This window comes from Xiphias gladius, chromosome 11 (assembly GCF_016859285.1).
Source record: "Xiphias gladius isolate SHS-SW01 ecotype Sanya breed wild chromosome 11, ASM1685928v1, whole genome shotgun sequence".
Classification (NCBI taxonomy): Eukaryota; Metazoa; Chordata; class Actinopteri; order Istiophoriformes; family Xiphiidae; genus Xiphias; species Xiphias gladius.
In genome coordinates, this window is record NC_053410.1 from 213,817 (window position 1) to 239,135 (window position 25,319).

The 25,319-nt window shown below is 41.4% G+C and overlaps 2 protein-coding genes across 7 annotated transcripts in view; both read left to right on the forward strand.

Moving 5' to 3' along the window:
• ubr2 (ubiquitin protein ligase E3 component n-recognin 2) overlaps positions 1-17,433 on the forward strand; it is a 44,306-nt gene extending 26,873 nt beyond the window's left edge. For all 3 annotated transcript variants that reach the window (XM_040138826.1, XM_040138828.1, XM_040138827.1), the window contains 21 exons: positions 786-888; positions 1,342-1,451; positions 2,421-2,504; positions 2,591-2,772; positions 2,913-3,121; positions 3,206-3,299; positions 3,863-4,024; positions 4,243-4,331; positions 4,481-4,541; positions 5,007-5,155; positions 5,346-5,401; positions 6,141-6,237; positions 6,340-6,407; positions 7,915-8,053; positions 8,162-8,252; positions 8,976-9,106; positions 9,939-10,047; positions 10,372-10,506; positions 10,671-10,841; positions 13,916-14,017; positions 14,445-17,433. In XM_040138826.1, coding sequence (XP_039994760.1) covers positions 786-888; positions 1,342-1,451; positions 2,421-2,504; positions 2,591-2,772; positions 2,913-3,121; positions 3,206-3,299; positions 3,863-4,024; positions 4,243-4,331; positions 4,481-4,541; positions 5,007-5,155; positions 5,346-5,401; positions 6,141-6,237; positions 6,340-6,407; positions 7,915-8,053; positions 8,162-8,252; positions 8,976-9,106; positions 9,939-10,047; positions 10,372-10,506; positions 10,671-10,841; positions 13,916-14,017; positions 14,445-14,586 — 2,484 coding nt within the window. In that variant the 3' untranslated portion in view covers positions 14,587-17,433. The remainder of the gene's footprint in view (positions 1-785; positions 889-1,341; positions 1,452-2,420; positions 2,505-2,590; positions 2,773-2,912; positions 3,122-3,205; positions 3,300-3,862; positions 4,025-4,242; positions 4,332-4,480; positions 4,542-5,006; positions 5,156-5,345; positions 5,402-6,140; positions 6,238-6,339; positions 6,408-7,914; positions 8,054-8,161; positions 8,253-8,975; positions 9,107-9,938; positions 10,048-10,371; positions 10,507-10,670; positions 10,842-13,915; positions 14,018-14,444) is intronic.
• Positions 17,434-18,541: 1,108 nt separating this feature from the next.
• Positions 18,542-25,319, forward strand: prph2b (peripherin 2b (retinal degeneration, slow)). Of its 4 annotated transcripts, XM_040138465.1 has the most exons (4): positions 18,542-18,683; positions 18,804-19,703; positions 21,225-21,471; positions 24,747-25,319. In XM_040138465.1, exons 2-4 carry the CDS (start codon positions 19,123-19,125, stop codon positions 24,948-24,950), a joined length of 1,032 nt encoding a protein of 343 aa, XP_039994399.1. In that variant the 5' UTR covers positions 18,542-18,683; positions 18,804-19,122; the 3' UTR covers positions 24,951-25,319. The 4 variants fall into 4 exon arrangements, with proteins under 4 accessions (XP_039994399.1, XP_039994400.1, XP_039994401.1 ...); XM_040138466.1 differs by lacking the exon at positions 24,747-25,319 and adding an exon at positions 23,233-23,422 and having other exon boundaries at positions 18,542-19,703; XM_040138467.1 differs by lacking the exon at positions 24,747-25,319 and adding an exon at positions 23,142-23,245 and having other exon boundaries at positions 18,542-19,703.

Genomic DNA, 25,319 nt, shown 5'->3' on the forward strand with positions numbered 1-25,319 from the left:
CTCTAGGAACCACAAGTAAGCCTGATCACTATGCTTTGATGCTGGCTGCAACTAATTATTTTCCTCATAGATTGATCTCAGGATAATTTTCTCCACTGACGCCTGCACAAAGCTAGACCAACAGTCCAAACCGCAAAATCATAAAGATTAGATTAAAATTGGCAATTCCTTTTCAGTTGGTCAGCTAATTATTTCAGCTCTACTTGTATATGTAAGGTACAAAACATCATATTTTATAAAACCTTCATGTTTTGTTTGCAAAGATCTTAATATGTAAAGTAACTGTAGCTATCAGATAAACGTAGTGAAGTAAGAAGTGCTTTGGAATTTGTACTTCAGTACAGTACCTGAGAAAATGTACTTACTTTCCACCACTGAATATCATCATCATAATAACACAGCATATCCACTGATCTAAATATCCAAATCAAAATGTTTTAAACCCACAGTGAGAGTGAAGGAAACACACAAGACTAATGACATGAAGCTGAGAACAACACATCCTCAAATACAAACAGATTAACCAACAGTTTAATAAACTGTACAACAGACAGGACTGATGTCAGTCTGAAACCAGTTTAACATTTTCGTCCAAACTCTCAATTTAATCTGTGTCTCAGATTTCATGTCAGATTTCATATCAGTTTTTTCTGCAGTATGACCCTCCGGGGACACCGTAGTTCTCTGATGAGAAAATAACATATAGATATCCAGTGTATGGTGTTTGGATGGCATGTTAACTCTGTATTCTCTCTGTGTCTTCTGTGTACTGTATATACGAACAGGTGCTCCACCTGGTGGGCATGGCTCTGCTAGAGGAGAAGCAACAGCTGGAGAGCAGCAGCGGAGACGAAGACGTCACCTACAACTACACCTGCAAGATCACACGTCAGTACGCACAGTAACACATGTTACACATGTTAACACACACTAGCACACATTAACGCACAGTAACACACAGTTACACACATGAACACACACACACACATACTGTATACAGTACGCACACATTAACACTTCACTACTTCTGTATTTTAATTTGTCATCTGCTTGTTGTAATCTGTAGATACTTAATGTTTTTATGAGTAAGAACATTACAAACGTTGCTGCTGATGTGTACATCAGAACACCTGACCTGTGACTGAGAACCTGTTTCTGACTCTGTGTTTGTGTTTGGATGCTGTTAATCAAAGTTTCTTTCAGTTCAATCACTGAGCCATTAGTCACATCTGTTTCTGTTTTTTTTCTCTGTTAAATCTTTTCTCTGTTTTTCTCTGACTCACTGAGGGGGGTGTATGTGTTTACCCGTGTGTGTGTTTTTGTGTTTTTGTCTTTGTTCAGGTCCCGGTGAAGCTCCCAGTACTTCAGGAAGTGTCCTAGCTTTGTTGGAGAGTCTGCAGAATGCTCCTCACTTGGAAGTCCACAAAGACATGATCACCTGGATCCTCAAGGTAAACAAGATCATACAGATTAAAATGATGTAAATATCATCTGTCTGACCTGATCCTAAAGGTTCAGTTCACTCAAATCATGTTGTTCCACCAGAAATACTTTCATCATAGAAAACTATGATGACTAACATTAGTCGACCTTTTGTTCACAACGAAAATTAGGCTAGAATTGAATTTAACACTTAAAAACAAAAACTCTGTTTTCTACCATGAAATGTTTTTAATTTTTCATCAACATTGTTAATGTGATGGATAAAGTCTTATCTGATACCCTGCAGAATCACAGACTGTAGCTCCTGATCAGTAAAAAAGTTTCCTCCTGGAGTCAATAATATCTGCTGTTCAGAAACTGATTTATCCGTCTGACCTGTTGCACTGTCGTTAATAAGAAGCATCTTCCATTCAGTAACATTCTGTCTCTGGCAGCAATGTTCTCTGACGTTGTCTGAAGGACCAAATTTATGGACTAATTTCATCTGCAATCCACTGAGAATTAGACAGGAAGCAGCAAAAAGGACTGTGAATGTAACGTAAACCATAGTTATTCATGTTGGTAGCAACTCATTCAGAAGCTGACAGTTCAAACAACTTTACATTTAAACAGTCATTGGTTCCTTTGTCGATTTGTTTTTCACTCTAACATATAGTTTTTATTCATTGATAAATAATGTAAAATATTTCTTCGTAGCTCTTGTTTTTAAAAGACACTTTTCTTTAGTTTTAGTCTAGTTTTTGTCGTGGAAAAAAAGGATGTCAGTGAATGTTTTTTGTCGTAGCTTCAGTTGACGATATTAACACTGCTAACAGGACATTTTTGCCGCACGTCTGTCCCTCCGCATCCCGCAGAGCTAAGGACAGTTTTCTCTCTGTCCTCTCGAAGTTTATCTGGACAATCTGCCTTTTTCTTTGTGTCGTTTAGATTTTCTGTGTTTGATGTAGAAGTTTGTTATTTTGTTTGTTTGTGTGCAGATGGTGGCAAACATCAAAACGATGCGAGAAAGAACGTCCTCCACGTCCATCATCACCACCAGCCCAGGACAAGGACCGGAGGAGGTAAGACACAAAAACCCTTCAGTAACACACCGACCTGCATCAGCATCAGCAGGCTCAAGAGAAAACACACCTGTTGTCTTCTGCAGACGGTGAGAGACAAAGACAAGGCGGAGAGGAAGAGGAAGGCAGAGATGGCTCGGCTCCGGAGGGAGAAGATCATGGCTCAGATGTCAGAGATGCAGAAACATTTTATCAACGAGAACAAAGAACTTTTTCAACAAAGTCTGGAGGAGCTGGAGGCCTCTACATCTGCTGCTGCTGAGAACAGGTACACCTGTATTCACCTGTTAACATCCATTGGTGCAGACACACAGTTGTGGTTCAAACATTTCTTGTCTCATCCACCAACAAAAAATCGTGACAGAGTATTGAATTATTCTCCCTCTCCTGCCCCTCCTACGCTCCCAGTCCCCCCAGTTTGGTGCCAACCTGTCTTTCACAGGTGTGTGTTGGTCCCAGGAGGGTGGGCGGGGCTGAGCGTCGTCAGCTGGTGACCTGTATCCTGTGTCAGGAGGAGCAGGAGGTCAGAGGTCATGGCAGAGCCATGGTGCTGGCTGCGTTTGTCCAGAGGTCGACCGTTTTGTCCAAAAACCGCCACCGCAACCTGCCCGACCCAGGTGAGCTTCACTCTGACATCATCAGGTCAGTTACCAATCGGAGTTAATGGTTATTTGATTGATTGATGTGTGAATGTGTTTCAGAGCGGCATGACCCTCTGTTCATGCACCCTGACCTGTCTCTGGGGATTCATACAGCCAGCTGTGGACACATCATGCACGCCACCTGCTGGCAGAGGTACGACACTGCAGCTTCAAACAGACCAGACAGCAGGTCAGACAAGACTGACCGTCAGCTCTCACACACTGAACACAGGCCTTCTGAGTAGAGACATCAATCATATAGCAAAAGTCAGCCATCAAATCTCTAATAATTCAATAATGGGGCCATTTTAACTCGAATAAAATCTGATCCCAGGAATTTTCTCCCTCCATTCAGTTGAACTCTCCCTTCTAACATGTATTCCTCATTATATTAGTGAAACATTCAAAGTTTCATCAGGTATGTAGGGATCAGACTCCTCGCCTGGACAAGAAAAATGTGCGTTTAACATGCGTGACATTAACTTTCTAACATCAGAAACCAGCAGTCACCAATAGTCAGATCAGTGTGTTAAGCTGCAGTTCCTCTAATGTCCACTAACTTTTGCAGTGATCATGGAGGGATTATGAGACAAAGGGTCCCTGAACACAGGCATCTTAAAGTCCCCACCCCATCCCCCCACTCATCTGTGTGTGTGTGTGTGTGTGTGTGTGTGTGTGTGTGTGTGTGTGTGTGTGTGTGTGTGTGTGTGTGTTCAGGTACTTTGAGGCAGTGCAGTTGAAGGAGCAGAGGCGTCAACAGCGTCTTCGCGGTCACACCAGCTATGATGTGGAAAACGGAGAGTTTCTGTGTCCGCTCTGCGAGTGTCTGAGCAACACTGTGATCCCTCTGCTACCACACACAGTCTCACCTGACCACAGGTACACACAGCTGGCCACAGGTATAAAATCACGTTGCAACTGGTATACACAGCTGGCCACAGGTACCTGGTAGTCTTCTCACACGCACACACACAGTCACAGAACTGCAGTATGTCCTGTAATCCAGCAGATTCCAGATATAGATTTATTGATTTATTAACAAACTGATATTGTTTTTTGTTACCTGACGGGTGCGTTCTGTCTCTTTTTCCTCTCAGTGTCCATCAACCCAGTCTAGACACATGGCTTAAGACAACCAATCAGCAGATAGCAGCGCTACACTCCGCACACAGGAAGCAGTCTGACGGTGAGTCACCTGTCAGTCATTTAGAGGGCGGGGATGCGCTTAGTCAGGCACACGTGTGCGTGTGTGCGCGCGTGTGTGTGTGTGTGTGTGTGTGTTAATGTTTTGTTTTGTTTTTTTTGTTTTTTGTTGTTTTGGGGTGTGTGTTTCAGGTGCAGCAGAGGGGGCGGAGTCTACTGTTCCTGAAGGCTTCAGAGTCGACGTCACTCCACAGTGAGTCAGGAGCTGTTTGTATTGATCCCGATCAATAACCTGTATCACAGTTCATGTCCACAGGATCTGGTTCCATTGCAGCTGTCCTATAAACATAAGTAAACTTGTTCTTTAGGTGAAATGACACTGATTATATCAAAACTCAGTCTGTTCTCATTTAAAGATCATCACTCATTATTTAGCAGCCCAATGTACTTGTTATGAAGTACATCTACATCACTGAAGATAATCTAGTTTAATGAACAACTTACAGGTAAATGATTATGTTTACCTGTAATGACTGTACATGGCCCAGACCTCCTTGTGAGCCCAGAGTCCAGAGGGCTGCAGGTGGAACGATTCAGATTTACAGCTCAGATGTCCCAGTCTGATACTGATCATTAGTACAAAAACAAGTACCACAGGACGTCTGTGAAAGCACACCTGGATGATGTCAGCAGATGATGATGTCACTGTGTCCCTCAGGAACCCATTCTCCAGCAGCATCAGTGAGATGATCACCACCTTCAGCATGTCAACCTACAAGGTGGGACTGAAGGTGAACCCCAACGAGCAGGACCACCGAGTCCCGGTGCTCAGCTGGTCCACCTGTGCCTACACCATCCAGAGTATAGGTATACACATACACACAGAGACACACACAGACACACACACAGACTCACACACGCACACCATTCAGAGAATAGGTACGCACACGCACACACACCATCTGGAGTATAAGTATACATACACCTTGAAAGGTCAGAGGTCAGGTACACACACCTGAGAAGTCAGAGATCATCCTGACAGTGTTTTTCCTTGCAGAGCGCCTCCTGATGGACGAGGAGAAGCCCTTGTTTGGAAGTTTACCTTGCCGACAGGTAACACACTCTTTGTTTGTTCAGACCAGTTAAAGAGACAGAAGCAGTCTGATTGGTCAGGAGGGGCAGAGCGGCAGAGTTTGAGCCTACCTGAGCTGGATGATGTCACTGTTCCTTCCAGGCAACTGCTGGTGTCAGATCAGTTCAGTGAAAATCAGCCAGCAGGTGATCAATAATCATTACAACCAGCGTGTACGTGTGTTGGAGCTGTTATTTCTCCTCCTGCTGTGTTTTCGTGACCAAATGCTGGTTTGAGATCAGTCAGACCTGCAAGGAATCCATCACCACACGGTGCAGTGTTGTTTAAGAAACTCTTCATTCTGTGTTTGACTGTGAAGACGTTGTGGTTGGTGACGAGGTTTATGAGCACTGACAGAATGAATACACTCAGTCAAAATATTCAGTAACTGAGTATCACTTACTCATTTTATAAAAAAGCCAGACAAAACCTTTAGTGTAGTGAGGAGTGGGATGTGAGGATTCTTAGAATAACATCTGTGTAGATGTTCAGTCTGATTAGCTTTCAGATAAACTGATCTCAAACCAGCCTCATGTAAAAGATAAAAATGTACCTGTGAACGGAGGCGGAGCATCTCTCAGTTTCACCTCAGCCGTATAATGACTGACAATGTAACAACATGAGGACCAGATAGAAAGATTTGGCACTAAGATTAGCAGAGCAGGTAAAACTCAAGTGTGTGTGTGTGTCTGTGTGTGTTTGTCTGTTTGTTTGTTGCAGAACGACTGTCTCAGCTCTTTAACCAGGTTCAGTTCAGCCTGTTGGACTGCAGCTCCACTGAAAACAGTTCACACACACTTCATCAGACTGTTCGCAGGTAAACAAACAACACAACGCTCACACACTTTCTATTACACACAGTCTGTGAATAACAGTTAAAATGTAAGTAGTTTTTAATAAGTGTGTGTTTGTGATGCAGCCCTGGTTCCAGACTCTCAGGTGGAAAACACTCCTTGTATCCTTGACATCGACATGTTTCACCTGCTGGTGAGTTAAATCACTTTATATCCAGTTTAAATACAGTTTAACTTCAGTGTTTCCCACCAAGTTAGATCCTGTTTATGGCAGTATCTGGCTTAATTATGAAATAATAACGTATATGAGGAGCTCCAGTGCAAATATTTCAATTGCTTAATACTTTTTGACAAATAAGTAACTAAACTATATAAACAGCTCCACTGCTCCAGGTTGTGTCCAACAGATAACAACCCTCACCGACTCAGGTCGGGTCAGTGAGGGTTGTTTACATGTTGTGATTGGCCAGTGAGCCCAGTCCTGGACCACACACGCAGACCATTCTCATGTGAACCCTGAATGACAAGTACACAGAGAGGGCCAGTAAAGAGACTTTAATTAGCCTTTTAGGGCTGTGGCTTCTTCAAATCCATTGTTAGGAAAGGCCAGGTGATGCAAATTTCAGAGCTTTATGAGAACTCTGGCTCCTCAAACCTTGTCCCAACAATCAGCAGCCATGGGGTGCTCTAAGCAGCTGCCTGGCTCTGAAAATTAAAATAACTGATGGCCACAAAGCAGGAGAAGGCTATAAGAAGTTAGTAAAGTGTTTTCAGGTAGTTGTTCGTCAGTTCGCATTGTAATTAAGAAATGGCAGTTAACAGAAACAGTGGAGGTCAAGTTGAGGTCTGGAAGACCAAGAAAGCTTACAGAGAGAACTGCTCGTAGGATCGCTAGAAAGGAAAAGAGGATGGCTTCTACAACAGGATAGTGATCCTGAACACACTTCAAAATCCACAATGGACTACCTCGAGGTGGAAGCTGAAGGTTTTGCTATGGCCCTCACAGTCCCCCGTCCTATCATCGAAATCATTGAAAATCTATGGAGAGACCTCAAAAGAGCATTGCATGCAAGATGGACCAAGAATCTCTCAGAACTAGAAGCCTTTTGCAGGAAGAATGGGTGAAAATACTCAAAACAAGAACTGAAAGAGTCTGAACTGCTAGAAAAAGCATTTACAAGCTGTGATACTTGGCAAAGGAGATGTTGCTAAGTACTGGCCGTGCAGGGGGCCCAAACTTTTGTTTCACACCCTTTTCCTTTTTTGTTATTTAGAAAATGTAAAAGATGGAAGTAAAAAAAGAAATTTTGCTCAAAATATTAAAGAAATGTTTCATCTTTAACTTTATGCCTTTTGGAAATCAGTTCATCTTCTACTCGTTTAACTATTCACAGTAACAGAAGTTTTGACCAGGGGGCCCCCCCCTTTTTTACATGCCACTGTGTGTACTTTTTTGCAAACGCCAGAGGTTTTTATGTGTGTTTCACTGAGAGGCTTCCGTCTGGCCACTCTACCATTAAGCCCAGATCGGTGGAGTGCTACATTGATGGTTGTCCTTCGGGAAGTGTCTCCCATATCCACACAGGATCTCTGCAGCTCATCCAGACAGACCATCGGGTTATTGGTCACCTCTCTTTCAGTAAATCCATTTAACTTTTAATATAAATCCAGTTTAACTGTCAGTGTATTTCTCTCTGCAGGTTTACACTGTGTTGTCCTACAGCTCGGTTCACAGTCTGGACCAATCAGGACAGAGTGTGGTCGACTCAGCCCACCTCCACCTCCTTCATCTGGTCACTGTGGCTCACCTGGTTCAGATCCTGCTCACCTCCACCACAGGTGACTCACACACACACACACACACTGCAGGTAGCTCCACTTGAAGTAGTCACTGATTCGACCCATCTCATCTTTCTTTCTGTCTGCCTCTCACCTGTCTGTCTATAGAGGAGGTGTGTATGGACCAGGACAGTGGAGGATCAGAGGAGGAGGAACTCACCTGTCGGCTCTACAACACACTGAGGAAACACCTGGGCAGGTGAGCACACTCACACTGACACAGAAAGACAGGTGAGTCAACTGCCAGGTGTTCAAGGGTCTTAAATAACATCATGTTTAAAACAGATGGTTGATTGAATTAATCAAATTTATCTGCAGCTGTTAATCAGTCATATTTTTTTTCTTTTAGACTAAATAATGAATCAATTAATTTGGAAGTAAAACTAAGAAACGAGTCTGATGGAAAACACACACACAGACAGATTTAAAGTGGAGGTGAACAGCTGAGATGTGTTAACTCGGTGAGCTGATATTGATTAGTGATTCGCTGATTAACAGTGACACAGAAAATAAATAAATAAAATATGAATGGGCATAATTAAAATAAAAAAGTAACAAATTAACAATTTGCCCAAAAAAAGAAAAGAATAATAAAAATATTATATTTTCTGTATTTATTCATTTCTTTTATAAATTTATTTTCACAGTTATTAATTGGCCATTAATATAAAAATACAGACAAGTATGTTAGGAATTCAATAATTACTGAAAAATATGATACTATTTATTCATCTATTAATTTATTTATCCTTTTTCTTGCCAAATCATTTTTTAACTGAATTAATTTAATTTATCAAGCTCATTGTTTTCTTAATTTTACTTTGAAACACCACACTCTGATAGCAGCAGCTCACATTTATTAAATATTGCATCGTGCATTTTATGCGATTAAGTAACTGCCGTGTTTTTCTGTGTTGATCAGTGTGTTACCTGAAGTGTCCTCTGGGTGGCAGTTGTGGCATTGTGTCAAAGCCGGTGTCCTGCCGTTCCTCCGAGCCGCGGCCCTATTCTTCCACTACCTGAACTCTACGGCGCCGCACGCTGACCTGCTGGGTAACAACAACACAATATGACAACACAAAGAGACATGACAACACGCAGAGGCACGACAACAGAGAGACACAACAACACAACAACATGACAACACACAATGAGGTTGAGAACAAAGTATCGTCAAATTAATTCCGTTAATATTTAACAAATAACTGGCTGACTATGATTTGTACATAAAACTGAGTAGAAACATTTTTTTGTTTTGAGAGTATGAAGAGATAGAAAATGAAGGAGGAGAAGAAATGAAGAGAAAGAAATGCAGAACTTAGAAAAGTGTAAATAAACAAAAGTAGATGAGTGATGTGTAGTTAGTGTAGTTTTGTTGAAGGTTGAAAATAGAGTTCATGCAGCTGAAGCTGGAACATCAAGTCTCTGTATAGTTTCTGAACGTTTAATATTGTCACTTTGAGTCCAGATAAGACCAATAAAATAATATTTATATCTGTTCTGGGTTTTTCCCAAAGAACTTCAGTAGCCGGGTCAGAAATGAACTGTTCGTCTCCTTCTCCCTCGTTGCAAACTCGTTGAATATGCAAATATTTCTCTCTTCAAAAGTTTAACTACTCAACACAGACCAGGGCAGGGGAAGTTCCCCCTCCCTCTTTACCACCCCTGCGGTCTGACTGGTTATACTGGGTAGCTACTGGGCAGCTTCAGGTGGGAATGTGTCAGAGTGTCACAACCACAGCAGCAGCACTGATCTTTACACATCCTGAACACAAGAAACTTTCTGTTTTTGTTTTTCTGTCTGTTGAATTTTACATAAACTGTGTGTATGTGTGTGTGTGTGTGTGTGTGTGTGTGTGTGTGTGTGTGTGTGTGTGTTTTGTAGTTGCAGGTCCAGGTCAGTGGGAGGCGCTCTGCAGCTACCTCAGTTTGCCCTCCAACTTGCTGCAGCTCCACCAGAGCCAATACACACTGCTGGAGCCACTCATATACAGGTAACGCACACAGATAACACCTCAGCAGTTAACGATGTACCTGAAAACCTCACAACCCTTTAGCCAAAGACCATCAGTCAGTGTAGCTCCACCCGGGTTTGACAGACATGATGGTGTTATATTGTCATTATGGTCATATTTTAACCCTCACACGACCCCCTGTAGTCACATGACCACCGGATGACAGGAACGCTCACATGAGGAACTTTCCTGTCTTGCCATCCATCACACAATCTGTTAACACTGGGTGTGTTTCTGTCGTTTGTGTGTGTGTGTGTGTGTGTGTGTGTGTGTGTGTGTGTGTGTGTGTGTGTGGGGGTACAGGTGGTGTTGTCATCCAGGTGTGAGACAGACATTGCACGGGGGCAGGGTCATCGTCAGGTTCCCCAGAGAGTCGAACAGACTGATTGAGCTGCCGGAAGATTACAGTGTCCTGATCAACCAGGCGTCCAGCTTCACGTCAGCGCAAAAACGCGTTACATGTTACACACACACACACACGTGTTAGATGTTACACACACAGTGACAGTACCATGAGATGACTGTGACGGTACCATGTCTCCTGCTTCTGCACCATGTGCACATGTCTAGAAACTGAATCTTTCTGTTTGTTACCTGTGCAGGTGTCCGCGGTCAGGTGGAGATAAGTCTCGTGCTCCCACTCTATGCTTGGTCTGTGGCTCCATGTTGTGTTCTCAGAGCTACTGCTGTCAGACGGAGGTGGACGGAGAGGACGTAGGAGCCTGCACTGCCCACACCTTCACCTGTGGAGCCGGCCTTGGACTCTTCCTCAGGTAGCACACCTGGACTCTACTACTACTGCTAATACCACTGCTACTGTGGGTACTTCTACTGCTAACCCTTCTGCTAATAGCACTCCTGTCAGCTGTTAGCAGAGGCCCTGTGGATGATGATATCAGAAATGTTTCAGAATATCTTGCATGGACTGTGGTGAAATGTGGGTCAGACGGTAATGTTCCCCTCAGGATGAACTGTAGTAACTTTGGTGATCCTCTGATTTCATCTAGCGCCACCGTCAGGTCAACATTTGAATTTGTCCAGTACTTTGGTTTATTTTACTGTTAACTTGCACTTTCAAATTATAACCATAACAGTGAATTTATGTTTATTATCATATCTTACAATTGATCTGTGTAGTATACTGACCTGTTTCTTACATACTTGGTTCAGACATTTCTCTCAGACCCTGTATTTATCATCTTTAATCAGTAAATATACATAAAATAAATGGTTTCTAACAGACTGTAATGCAGTTTATGATATAATCTAACGACATGTTTCAGAGTTTATTAATCTTCAGTATTTGTTCTACATATTTTATATTATTCCAGCTGTGTTTTACTTTGTTGTCGTTCATCATCTGTTTATCCAGCAGCCTCCACTTACATGTGTCCACAGGAGGAGTTGGATCAACAGAGACGTTGATAAACACTGAGATCTGATCACAGCTGCATTAGAGTCTATTAGAAACCAGTTACTACGTCTTAATACTCTGATTATACAGATAAATAATGCTAAGTCTTTATATTCGATTATACAAATAAATAATCCGGTTATTATGTCTTTATACACTGATTATACAGATAAATAAACCAGTTATTACGTCTTTATACTCTGATTATACAGGATAAATAAACCGGTTACTACGTCTTTATACACTGATTATACAGATAAATAAACCAGTTATTACGTCTTTATATTCTGATTATACAGGATAAATAAACCGGTTATTACGTCTTTATATTCTGATTATACAGAATAAATAAACTGGTTATTACTTCTTTATATTCTGATTATACAGATAAATAAACCGGTTATTACGTCTTTATATTCTGATTATACAGGATAAATAAACCGGCTATTACGTCTTTATATTCTGATTATACAGATAAATAAACTGGTTATTACGTCTTTATATTCTGATAATACAGGATAAATAAACCGGTTATTACGTCTTTATATTCTGATTATACAGAATAAATAAACTGGTTATTACTTCTTTATATCCTGATTATACAGATAAATAAACCGTTATTGCGTCTTTATATTCTGATTATACAGGATAAATAAACCGGTTATTGCGTCTTTATATTCTGATTATACAGGATAAATAAACCGGTTATTACGTCTTTATATTCTGATTATACAGGATAAATAAACCGGTTATTACGTCTTTATATTCTGATTATACAGGATAAATAAACCGGTTATTACGTCTTTATATTCTGATTATACAGGATAAATAAACCGGTTATTACGTCTTTATATTCTGATTATACAGGATAAATAAACCGGTTATTACGTCTTTATATTCTGATTATACAGGATAAATAAACCGGTTATTACGTCTTTATATTCTGATTATACAGGATAAATAAACCGGTTATTACGTCTTTATATTCTGATTATACAGAATAAATAAACCGGTTATTACGTCTTTATATTCTGATTATACAGATAAATAAACCGGTTATTACGTCTTTATATTCTGATTATACAGTTAAATAAACCGGTTATTACGTTTTTTATATTCTGATTATACAGAATAAATAAACCGGTTATTACTTCTTTATATTCTGATTATACAGATAAATAAACCGGTTATTACGTCTTTATATTCTGATTATACAGGATAAATAAACCGGTTATTACGTCTTTATATTCTGATTATACAGATAAATAAACCGGTTATTACGTCTTTATATTCTGATAATACAGGATAAATAAACTGGTTATTACGTCTTTATATTCTGATTATACAGAATAAATAAACTGGTTATTACTTCTTTATATCCTGATTATACAGATAAATAAACCGTTATTGCGTCTTTATATTCTGATTATACAGATAAATAAACCAGTTATTGCGTCTTTATATTCTGATTATACAGGATAAATAAACCGGTTATTACGTCTTTATATTCTGATTATACAGATAAATAAACCGGTTATTACGTCTTTATATTCTGATAATACAGGATAAATAAACCGGTTTTTTCGTCTTTATATTCTGATTATACAGATAAATAAACCAGTTATTTCGTCTTTATATTCTGATTATACAGATAAATAAACCAGTTATTTCGTCTTTATATTCTGATTATACAGATAAATAAACCAGTTATTGCGTCTTTATATTCTGATTATACAGATAAATAAACCAGTTATTGCGTCTTTATATTCTGATTATACAGATAAATAAACCGGTTATTGCGTCTTTATATTCTGATTATACAGATAAATAAACCGGTTATTACGTCTTTATACTCTGATTATACAGATAAATAAACCGGTTATTGCGTCTTTATATTCTGATTATACAGATAAATAAACCGGTTATTACGTCTTTATACTCTGATTATACAGATAAATAAACCGGTTATTGCGTCTTTATATTCTGATTATACAGATAAATAAACCGGTTATTGCGTCTTTATATTCTGATTATACAGATAAATAAACCGGTTATTGCGTCTTTATATTCTGATTATACAGGATAAATAAACCGGTTATTACGTCTTTATATTCTGATTATACAGATAAATAAACCAGTTATTTCGTCTTTATATTCTGATTATACAGATAAATAAACCGTTATTGCTCTTTATATTCTGATTATACAGATAAATAAACCGGTTATTACGTCTTTATATTCTGATTATACAGGATAAATAAACCGGTTATAACGTCTTTATGTACCGATTATACAGGATTAAAAAAATCATTTTTTAGCTGGGGTGTACTTCAACTATCTGACTGTACACTCTTACACTGGTCATTACTTCATACTACTGCAACACCTGTTCACCGTTTGTGTGCTTGTGCGGGTGCATGTGCTTGTGTGCAGGGTCAGAGAGAGTCAGGTGTTGTTTGTAGCAGGTAAAACAAAAGGCTGCTTCTATCCTCCTCCTTACCTGGACGACTACGGAGAGACCGACCAGGGACTCAAGTAGGTGTTTACCTTACCTCAAGTCCCCGCAACATGACTGTTGCAACAGATTAATGTCCCCACAACACAAATAATACACTGTCACACAGACAGTCTTTATGAACACGCAACCTTCACGGTAAATAATTTACTACCTTCAACACATCTATCTGTGTGTTTATTTTCTTGTTTATTTTCTTATTTATTCATGCTTTGTTGATTTGATGTTTGTGTGTTAATGTTTGTTTTTCTTGATTTATGTGTGGTTGTTGTTTTCTGTTTACTTATTGTCTATTTATTTGCTTGTGCAATTGTTTATTTTGATTGTTTTTTTCATATTTGTGTTTGTTTTTTATGGTTTTATATATTTGTTTGTTGTCGTTTGTGTTCATTTGTTTTTTCTGTGTGTGTCTTGTGTGTATGTTTATATTTGTGTGTGTCCCTGCAGGCGGGGGAACCCCCTCCATCTGTGTTTGGAGCGTTACAAGAAGATCGAGCGTCTGTGGCGGCAGCACGGCGTCGCCGAGGTCATCGGCCACGCTCAGGAGGCCAATCAGACACTGGTTGCCATCGACTGGCAGCACCTGTGATGTTTTTCTCGGCTCTGCCCCCTCACACTCAGAGAGACGGCCAGTGATTGGTTGTCAGCATTTACCCTGCCCCCTTTTTAATAATGAACCCTTCCCCTCGACCAGTCAGCTTCCTACAGCCCAGTGCTGAGCTCAGATCAGCTTTCAGGGATTTTTTCAGGACATTTGGGTTTTTGGTTTCTGTCTGACCTCTGACCCTCTCTATGTCTCAGTCCAATCAGAGAGAGGCAGTAACACTGACTCCAGGACAGTTAGGATCCTTTGGTTTAGATGTTTTAGTTTAAATTTCTTCACATTAATAGTTTTTTCTTTGACTTTCTGACTCTGTGGGAAATCTGCAAATCTTTAAAAATCCACATGGCGTTCTGCAGAAAGAAAAAAGGACTCGTTAACTCGTTAACAGAGAGCCAAAGTGAAGCGCCGGCCACTCGCAACTGTCACGTGCAGATTGCTTGACAGATGTTTTCAAACGAACCCAGCAGCTGAAATACCTGAAAATCTGTGTAATCTTTGATGTGACTCCTTCAGATTTAAACCTTATCTCAGGTCGTGGTTTCTCATTGCATGATGGGAAAAAGTTCACCTGGTTTCAGACGCTGTCGTCCACACTCCGATTGGTTCAGAGGTTCAGAAAAGGTCTGTTGCTTTGTTTCCACAGACGAGTGAAGTGTGAGGACAGTTTGTGATGGACATGAAACTGAAAAAATCTGCTGCTTCAGTAAAAAGTCGCACGTACAAAGTACCTTTGGTCGGAAAAACTACAACTCCAAGGGTGCATTTCAATGACGGTCACAGAGCTTCGTATTCCACAACGTTTGTAGCTTCCTTTTATACTTTGTAGAATCCTGAGAAAATGTTCAGCAGTTTCAATAGCAACAGCAGCTGAGGCTCATGGGTATCGTAGTATCGATACAAAAACCTGTATGAACGCGTCATGATCCAGTCACACTGGGTGGAGCACGTCACTCCTCTGCAACACATTTAGAGCTGCATCAAAGAAAAGTTGATTAATCAATTAGTGAAGCCACAGAATTAATCAGTAAATATTCTGATACCAGATTAATTATCTTAGTCATATTTCAAGCACGAATACTAAACCACTTTTTCTTTTCGAGCTTCTCACATGTGAAGATTTGACATTTTGTAGTCCTAGTAAACTGAATCTCTTTGGGTTTTGGACTGTTGGTTGAATAAAACAAGATGTCTGAATACATCGCCTCAGGCTGCGAGAAACTAATTTTCTGGTGTTTTACAGTTTGGAAGTAACCTGCACCAAAAAAATCAGAATCGGCTCTAAACAGACTGTTTCTTATCAAAAAGCTGTACAGTAAAAAAAGAAAGTGAGACTTTCCCCTTAAATCACTTAAATCACAGTCTGTTTCCTCCTGAGTGCTGGACTGACCTGGATAACCTGAGAGGCTCTCAGCTATGACACTAAAGACCTTTGACTTCTAGATAGACAAGACATAACAGTTGATTCATAGACAAACCTTTGTTTGATATGGACATTATTTTTAATTTAGGCTTTGACCAGGTATTTTCACTCCCCCAGGTTTCAATGCAAGAAACAAGAATGTAAAAAAAAAACAAAAAAAAACTGATGGCCCCTGCTGATGTGTTTTATTCTGAAATGTCTTTTTTGAAGCTTTGGTTCAACTGCATTTATTGATTATTTTCTTTATCGATTAATCTGCTGATTTAAAACACCAAAAAACAATGATAGATATCCTTCACAATATGTCAGAGCACAAAGTGATGTCACCAAGTCTCGTGTTTTGTCAAATACTCAGTAAGAACAAGAAAGCAGAAAATTCATCTTTAATCAGAACATGTTTCAGATTTCTGTTTAAAATCAGACTTAAAATGATTAATGGATAAATAAAACAGTTGACAGTTAGTTTTACTCCACTGGATTCGTTGATTCATTGTTGACACTCTGTCATGTACCAACAAAATAGCATCAGTTCCTCACATTTGAGAAACTGAAACCAGCAAATATTTGTTGAAAAGTGACTAAAAGGATTATTTAGCTATCAAAATAGCTGCTGATTAATCTTCTGTGCACCAATAAACTTTATCCTGAATTTAGTTTCCTGAGGTTCAGTTGATTTTTCACTTTCCACGACAACAGATTCCCAGAGTTCACGTGAAGCATCGTGAAGTTTCAGACCCCACATTTTATTAAAAACAGCAATATTAATAAGCATATAAAACATGTTCTCTGTGTCTCATTAGAAAGAGTTCAGGGTTGGAGCTTCAGCTGAGTATTGATCAGTTCTGCAACATATCAAACCACATATCAGAGCGGCGTATTGATTAGGAATGAACGGCTGATACCAGAGCAGTTTTTTTTTTTTTTTTAAACTTTTGTTTTAATGTTTTATTTAAAGAGGCTTTGGGTGTGTGTGCTTCAGGTGTTTGCTTGTTTGAAGAGCTGAGTGTTTTTTATGGGTTTGAGTTTTGGCTGAAATGTGAGGTGAGAGGCAAATAGAAATTTCCAGATGAGATTAAAGTGAGCAGAAACACAGAAAGCAGAAATCTCCATCATTTACTTCACTTATTGGTTTGTTTTTTCTTTAAACGAGTGAAAAACTTGGTTTGTTTCAAAGATACAAAGTTTTTACACTTGTTTAAAATAAAAACCAGATTTTCAGACTGATGAACAGAGAGATATTGTTTATCTATTAGTTGTTTTTTTTTATTGAGGGTTACGTGAGGGTCTTGACAGCATGTTGCCTCCTCACCACTGCATCATTTATCACTTCTGACTTGTTAATATGTGAATTCTTGTATAAATGAGGAAATGTACAATATTGTATAAGAATTACAAAACCAATAAAAACTTTAAAAGGAGTTTGTTCTTCTGTTTGTTTATGTCCACCTGTCATTAAAATCTGAAGGGCTCATCCTCAGGGGAGCAGGCTTGGCTTCAGTCTGAGCTCCACGGTCTTGATGTGAAAATGCTGCAGCAGGAGTTACTGTCAGCTTCAGATTTCAACCATCATCTGTCTTCACAAGAAACTGAAACACATGATGCTGTAACAGCGGAAATATCAGAAGTCCCACCATCAGCAGTGTGTATGCAAACTCCTCAGCCCTTTGTCGGCCCTTTGTTGGCTCTTTGTCAGTGTGGCGCTCTGAATGTAGACTTGAGGATTCAATGGAGATTTATGGAGCAGAGGACTTTGGGTCAGTTTGTCATTAAGCAGCTCAGAACAGAAAAGACTTCTGACTTTAACGGAAAACTTTAATTTTGTAGATTATAAGCTTTTAATGGGATTTCAGAAAAATACTTTCAACATGTAAAAGGTTTTACAGGATCTGGGGGACAGATTAGCAGATGCATTTAAAAAGTGGCATAGATCCAAGTGTTTCTGTGGGTTTACATTGAGGTGTCTCTGCAGCGACGGGGGCTTGTTTTCTTCCACCTGCGACCTGGAGTAGGTGGAAGAAAGGCGTGGGGTGAGCTCTGGGCCTCCCACTCGGCTCTGCTGCAGTCTGGACCCAGCCTGAACGTGGGGAGGCCAGATCTTCCAGTCGCCTTAGACCTGCAGAGCTACACCCTCTCACTGTGTTCTTGTACCTGTCTGCAGCTCTGAGATCTGGATCAGCAGATCTCTCAGCTTCACCCTATGTGGAGCCAACAGGTTCACCACAATCTGTTGATTAGTTTAAATTTCATTTAATCAATTACGACTTTAGATTGTCCCAAGATTCTCCAATCACATTAACAGACACCAACTCACAACCGACAAACCGAACTGGACGACTCTGGTGCCAATCTCTACACTTTTTTCAGATTTTGGAGACATGAAAAATGTTGTAATGTTGACTGTAGCACCGTGTGATTGGACAGTCTGTTGCCATGGTACAACCCTCCACCGTTTTAAAGTTCTCTCTGCTTCATTAAGCCTCGTTACAGGAATTTTCCTGTATTTTCTTTGGTGATTGGACGGACAGCCCAGTGTCCAGTTCATCAGTTCTACTTCCTGTCGCTGAGGCACACCTGCAGTGAGTTGAGACAGGTGAGCTTCTGCCTGCAGAAGTGAAGCGCTGCGAGAGAAGGAAGCTGCTGCTTATCATCAAACCAATTTGCAGTAAGTGGGAGGATTAGAGGCAGCAGCTGATCTGCTGTTAATGGGATCAGAGCTGATCGGGGATTTAGGATGAAGTGTCGCAGCTCGCTCACATTCACACCTCGATGCTTCCTTCTGTAGGAAAATATCGGTGTGAGGAGCCAACAGCTGAAGCCATCTGACTGTTTTATGCGAATATTGGGTTGTGATTTGATAGCAGACCCCTCTGCCCCACGAGCACTATGGACTGTCCTGACACGCAGTTCGGCATTATGGGTCTGAAACCAGGATTTGTGGCCGACTCGCATTCAGCTGCTGCTTTCTGGAATGGATTAAAACTCTGAAACCCTGACGGATTCTCGAACTGAACTCACCAAAGGAAACTTTTTTTCTTTTCGATACCTGACGTATAGTGACTGTTGATTTCAGCGGAGTGTTTCGGTCGCACTGAGACGTTAAAATGCCGTTCATGCCAGTGAAGTTCAACCTGCAGAAGCGGGTGAAGCTGGCTCAGGGTCTATGGATGCTCTACTGGCTCTCAGTCATCGTGGGAATCCTCATCTTCAGCCTCGGCATCTTCTTCAAGATCGAGCTGCGGAAGAGAAGCGAGATGATGGACAACAACGAGAGCCATTTAGTGCCCAACCTGCTGATCCTGTTGGGTATGTTGGCCTGCGGGGTCAACGCCTTTGGGGGAAAGGTGTGCCACGACTCTCTGGACCCGGTCAAGTTCGCAAAGTGGAAGCCGATGCTGAAGCCATACCTGCTGCTCTGCTGTGGCTTCAACGCCCTGCTGCTGCTGACGGCACTGCTCTGCTTCCTCATGCAGTTTGCCATGTACCTGACCCTGGCTGAGGGCCTGAAGAACGGCATCAAGTTCTACAAGGACACAGACACGCCGGGACGCTGCTTCATGAAGAGGACGCTGGACATGACTCAGATCGAGTTTCGCTGCTGCGGTAACAACAACTTTAGGGACTGGTTTGAGGTGCAGTGGATCAGCAATCGCTACCTGGACATGAGCAACGATGAGGTCAAAGAGTGAGTACACGCCGAATACTGCAGCCATCGGTCGGTCACAGCTGAAACAGTCCGTTCGTCAACTAGTAGATCAGCAAGAAACTTAATCTGCAACTATCTCCATTATCAATTAATTGTTATATATCAGCTCCAAACTGCCTCCATCCTCTGGTGTCAGTTTCTCTGTTTTCGAACACAGTAAACTTAATCTCTGGGCTTTGGATTGTTGGCTGGAAAAAACAAGACCTTTTAAAGACGCCAGCTCGGACCTGATTTTTTTTTTTTTTTCTTTTTTTTCTTTTTTTAAATAGTCCAATCAATTCATTGAAAAATAATCCGCAGCTTTTTTTCAATAGTGAAATTAAGCGTTAGCTGCAAGAATTTGTTAATAGTAAGATCCAAAATGGAGACAAAGGTCCATCTGTAGGTCTCACTGACGACTTCACTGCTGATTTCTGTACAGTTTACAATAACATGAAGAGATAAACACTGACTAATGGATTCAAGTCTCCGTGGGATAAAAACAGACAGAAACACTGATATATATTTTGATTTACGGTTTTACCTGGGTTTTTCTGGGTCTCATTAAACTGAACTCTGGCCTATGATCAGGATGTTTAGCTCTGCAGGACATCAGAAAGTTTTTGAGTCTCGATTCTCTGAATTCAGGCTCATTTTTGTCCCTCGGGGTCATCGAGAGCACAAACCGGGATCATCTCTAAGCTTCCTAACCACCTTTCAGGGAAGAGAAAAGCCTGAATTAAATCTCCAACATTTCCTCAACAGATCATTTTACCATTATCACAGTCAGTCGTGTTCTTCAGTTGAATCCCACTTTAACTAAACTTTAATTGCTCAGAGTGATAGAGTGAGTATTGTTAAAAGGGGTCAGTGGAGGATAAATGAGGGAATTAAGGAAGTAAAAGTTACTGTGCAGGAGGTCGATGTACCGGCTTCTCCTCTCTAAGTCTATAATCTGTCAAGATCTGATTTCCACCCCGCTGGAGCTTACACGCCTGCAAACATGACAAGGTTAAACCAAACCAGAGGACTGGGGGGGACTTTGATTCTCTCACCAGGTGAACCCCAGCTGAAACTCTGAAAACACTCAGATAAAATACATTTAATTACAAACATACTCGGGCACCTTAGAGTTAAATTTACAGCAGAAGACTTTGAATATGCTCAATCGTAAACACCAGCCGACTGTCAGAGATGTAAAAGGAAACAGAAACGCGTGTCTGTGGCTGCAGGTCTGAAGCGGGTTGTAGAGTTTGCGTGTTTCCATGTCGTGTTACTGTGTTAATGCGTTTAAGAGATCCTTTCCCTCTCACTGAGATGATTATTTCTCATGATCCAATTTTACCCTCCTGTAGCTGTCAGTCACTCCCAGGCCACGCCCCCTCAGAGCAGTCGCCAGGGACATCACAAAGTGCCCCGAAACCAAACGACCTTTTGTTCACAATCAAAACGAATTGAAGTCTTCCTTGACCCTTCAGGTCCCTCAGTAATTCATGACCTCTGACTGTCTCTGTCCTGCAGTCGTGTCCTCAGTAACGTGGAGGGGAAGTACCTGATGGACAGCGTCCCGTTTAGCTGCTGTAACCCCGGGTCCCCTCGGCCCTGCCTCCAGCACCACCTGACCAATAACTCCGCCCACTACGACTACGACCACCGCACCGAGGAGCTCAACATCTGGACCCGGGGCTGCCGCGAGGCCCTCTTCTCCTACTACAGTGGCATGATGACCAGCATCGGGGCGCTTGTCATCGCCACCATCATCCTGGAGGTAAGAGTCTGCCCACAGCCAGCCTCAGCCAATCAGCAACCAGCCTGGGACACTGTCACTTAGAGAAACAGTTCAACCTTTGGGTAAATCGTCTTCTCTTTCTCTGTGAGAGTTAGATATGCAGATCGAATCAACTGAAATGTCTGTATGGTAAATTTCCAAATTTAGCTTAGCACATAGACTGGAAACAGCCAGCCTGGCTCTGTCCGAAGGTAAAAAAATCCACCTCCCCGCTCCTCTAAAGCTCACTGACTAACATGTTGTATCTGGTTGGTTTGTTTATTTGTAAAAAAAACGGAGGTGTTCTCAGCTCTGAGTTTTACAGCGGTTTTGTGCCAGATTGTTTATTGGCTGCCACCAGTCTCTTCTGGGCCCAGAAATAATCCAACACATCGCTCCTTGTAAAACCACAAAGCAGCAGAATCAGTCATTGTTTTCTGCTGTGAGAGCAATGACTGGAAGCTCAGGTGATGTGTTTTTCACATTTCTTTGTTGTCCTGCCACCTACATTTTGATGATGGGGCGTGGCTGGAAAATTAGCGCAAAAGGTGAAAACTCAGAGCTAAATCTGCCTCTCGCCTGCTGTTAGTTTCAAATTAACGAGTTCAGAATCTCTGAGGACTTTCTCCTGAACTGCGTTCACCTTCTTAATCTTATGATTTAAAACAAGATAAGCGCAGCAGCACACCTGCAGTAAATTAACCGAAGCGACCTCAAATACACCAGGTTAACAGCGTAATTGACTAGCATGTGATTAGCATTAGCGCTAAAGGAGACGAGCTGATGTTTGTTCTCAGAGTGGACAGCTGCTGCTTCACAAAAGCAAAACTGGGTTCGGCTCCTTAGTGTGCATAGACCAGACTTCATATGGAAAAATGCTGTGTTTGAACTATATTTAGCAGTTTTGTATCGAAACTCAGTAACCAATTCAAGATCACACCGGTATTTGTTCTGAAATCTGATACATTTGTCCAAATGTATTTAATCATTTTTCAATTCTGATCAAGCTGCATGTATAACTGTTACAGCACTTCGTGATAAAAATGTTTTTGTTGTTCACATTAAAAGTGTGCAGACGCTGACCTGGAGTCTGTGGTTAGGATGAGATCTTTTAGAGAAACATGAGAAGAAGCAGTGTTTGTGTAGCATTCAGATGTTTTAGCAGTAGCTGATTGTTGACTCAGGACTCGGCCGTGGATTGGGTGCTGAGGTTGCAGTGTGCTAAGCTGCCGAGTGGTGGTCAGGCTCACCGAGGATCAGGAACTATTCTGGGGGGTTTAATCTGCTCACAGCAGCAACAGGTTGCATTCTGGGAAGGTCAGGATGAGGGACAGTTCCTGAGATCGAGAAGCGATTCGGTATCTGGGTCAAAACAACAAGTTTGACCTGAAGCATGACGACAGGCGGCGGATTTAAAAACAACATCCTGGACTCAATCACTCAGACCTCTGTTGTGTAGCAACATCACTGATGTCGCTGCTGGTCTCGGAGACCTGGAGGAGTTGGATCTGGACTTGGAGTTAAAAAGTCCTGAGACTTGGCCATACCTATAACTCCTCCCCCTGGTTTCTGAGAACCCTCTGATTGGCTACTTACCCTGGGAGGGGGTGTTTTCTATTACGACTGTAGAGTCCTTATTTCTGTTTGTCCACTTACAACAACCTGTACAGTTGCAGATATCTCATCTAGACTGGAAATACTTTTCCATCACCATTTTTGTGGTTCTGACACAAAGATGAAGATGATGTTCTCATACTTAAGGATTGGTCGACCGTTTCTCCAGCTGCAGAAACAGCCATTAGCAGGCGTGCTCCAAAACCCCACTGGCAAAGTACCGGGTTAAGGTCGTTAGAGAGAACACGCTGCTTGTGACGACTTGAATCGACGGCAGCAAACAATATAGACTGATAAACACACATTTCACACGACTGTGAAAAGGTTAAAAATAAAGTTTTCATCTCCACCACCTGCTGCTGTTTGATCATCAGCTGATAGAGAATCAACATCACCTGCTGGAGCAGATGATGAAGGTTGTTCAAAGTAAGATTCTTTCGTACACATACGGGCAATGGGGGGCGCTCACCAATCCACCGTTTTGTTGGAGGTGCAAGCCACCAGGTTATCAGCATTGAAATTGCAAGATCGATTGGTTATCAATCTGAAATATTGCTATGTTTTCGGTCTCCTTGCAAGAAAATTTAACACAATGGATAGTAAATCCCATTCATTTATTAGCAGTCAAATTAATGATTTTCTCGCAAGTAGTCATCTACTGAACAAGCCCCTTTTTAGGACAAAAATTCAAAAGTGAAGAAAAATAGTGGAACTTTTTCAATAGTTTCGGGACAAGTTGCAATAAATGGAATTCAAGTACACGCGGGCTAAAACAGGTGTAAGTATCTAATGCATTACAATGTAGTACGGTCACCAATATCATCATTCTCGAATTCCAAACAAAGCCATTATGGGTAATTAATATATCATCCACCCATAGCAGGAGCAATATCGATGAGTAAATTTGATATGTAGTGAGTGATGAGTGGTGTTTTCCCAAGCCCACTGGTGGTCATTCTTGAGGGTCAGTCCACCAAACATCACCAGGGATTCTGCAGGAACAATTGCACACTAAAAAAAAACAAGCCTCTCCTGTCGTGTTTGTTTGCATTCTCAACAAGTGACCTGACGTCATTGTTTGTAAAAGAATCTCAAGACTCTGAAAAATGTATTACTACAAAATTATACAACAAACCAAATAATCGATCTCCCCATAAAGTGCTGACTAACCTGAGCTGCAACAAACAGGACATTGACTGAACCTGACTCCCCAAAGTAAATTGAGAGAAAATGGCAAATTCATCCCTACAACTTGCCATTTACAGATGGTGGATTACTCTGTTCACAGTTAGACCCTGTGCCCTAGTTGTAAGTATAACAAGATCACGCAAACTAGCAACAATCACGTTTACGCAAAGTGAAACCCCGTAAGGTTCAGGAGGACAGGAGGACGTTGTGACCAATGTTGGGACCAATCAGCACCAGACACTTCCAGCCAGTGGGGTGGAGACTCTATGATCTCGCACTCAAAGATCGTGACAGAAACACGGCCGCGTAAAACCCTGGAGAGAACTGGACGTAGCTCAGAAATACTGTGATTCAGAGGTCTGGAACCAGGCGACTGCTACTCCATAATGATGTGCTGTGATGTGATATAACATATTCTAACCCTGTGTGCGTGTGCGTGTGCGTGTGCGTGTGTGTGTGCGTGGGTGGGTCAGTCGGTGGACATGGCGGGATTGAAGTACCTGTGCACGGCTCTGGAGACGATGACGGACCCGGAGAACCCGGAGTGTGAGAGTGAGGGCTGGCTGCTGGAGAAAGGCGTGAAGGAGACATTCACCGAGCTGCTGGCCAAGCTGAAGACGCTGGGGAAGACCAACCAGGTGGAGGAGGGCGGGGACGGGCCAGAGGCCACCACCTGAGAGCCCCGCCCACCACATAGGACTGAGGTCTCCCCCATCTCCCCCCATCCCCCTCTCAACCGCCACTTCCCCAGAAAACAGGGAGCGAGAGAGGAGAGGCCTTCCCCGTTTTCTGGAAATACGCCATCATACATGTATTAAAATGCTTGATTATTACACACACTTACACTCTCTCACACACACACACACACACACACACACACACTCGTTCAAGTGAAAAAGTCATTTAAACGTACTGTGGATGTCGATATTTTCCATTCTGTAAATATGTTGAACAAAGTTTATTTTTAAACAGGAGGAACAGAAACCTGCTGCTGTAAATAAAACATCTGGGTTGGGTTTCAAGCTATATACAAATATTAAATTAAA

What these genes read in the sequence shown, in the direction of transcription:
- prph2b (XM_040138465.1), top strand. Translation starts at nt 19,123, where the DNA reads ATGCCGTTCATGCCAGTGAAGTTCAACCTGCAGAAGCGGGTGAAGCTG. An exon ending in AGCAACGATGAGGTCAAAGA is followed by an intron (nt 19,704 to 21,224) that starts GTGAGTACACGC and finishes TCTGTCCTGCAG; the next exon opens with TCGTGTCCTCAGTAACGTGG. An exon ending in TCGCCACCATCATCCTGGAG is followed by an intron (nt 21,472 to 24,746) that starts GTAAGAGTCTGC and finishes TGGGTGGGTCAG; the next exon opens with TCGGTGGACATGGCGGGATT.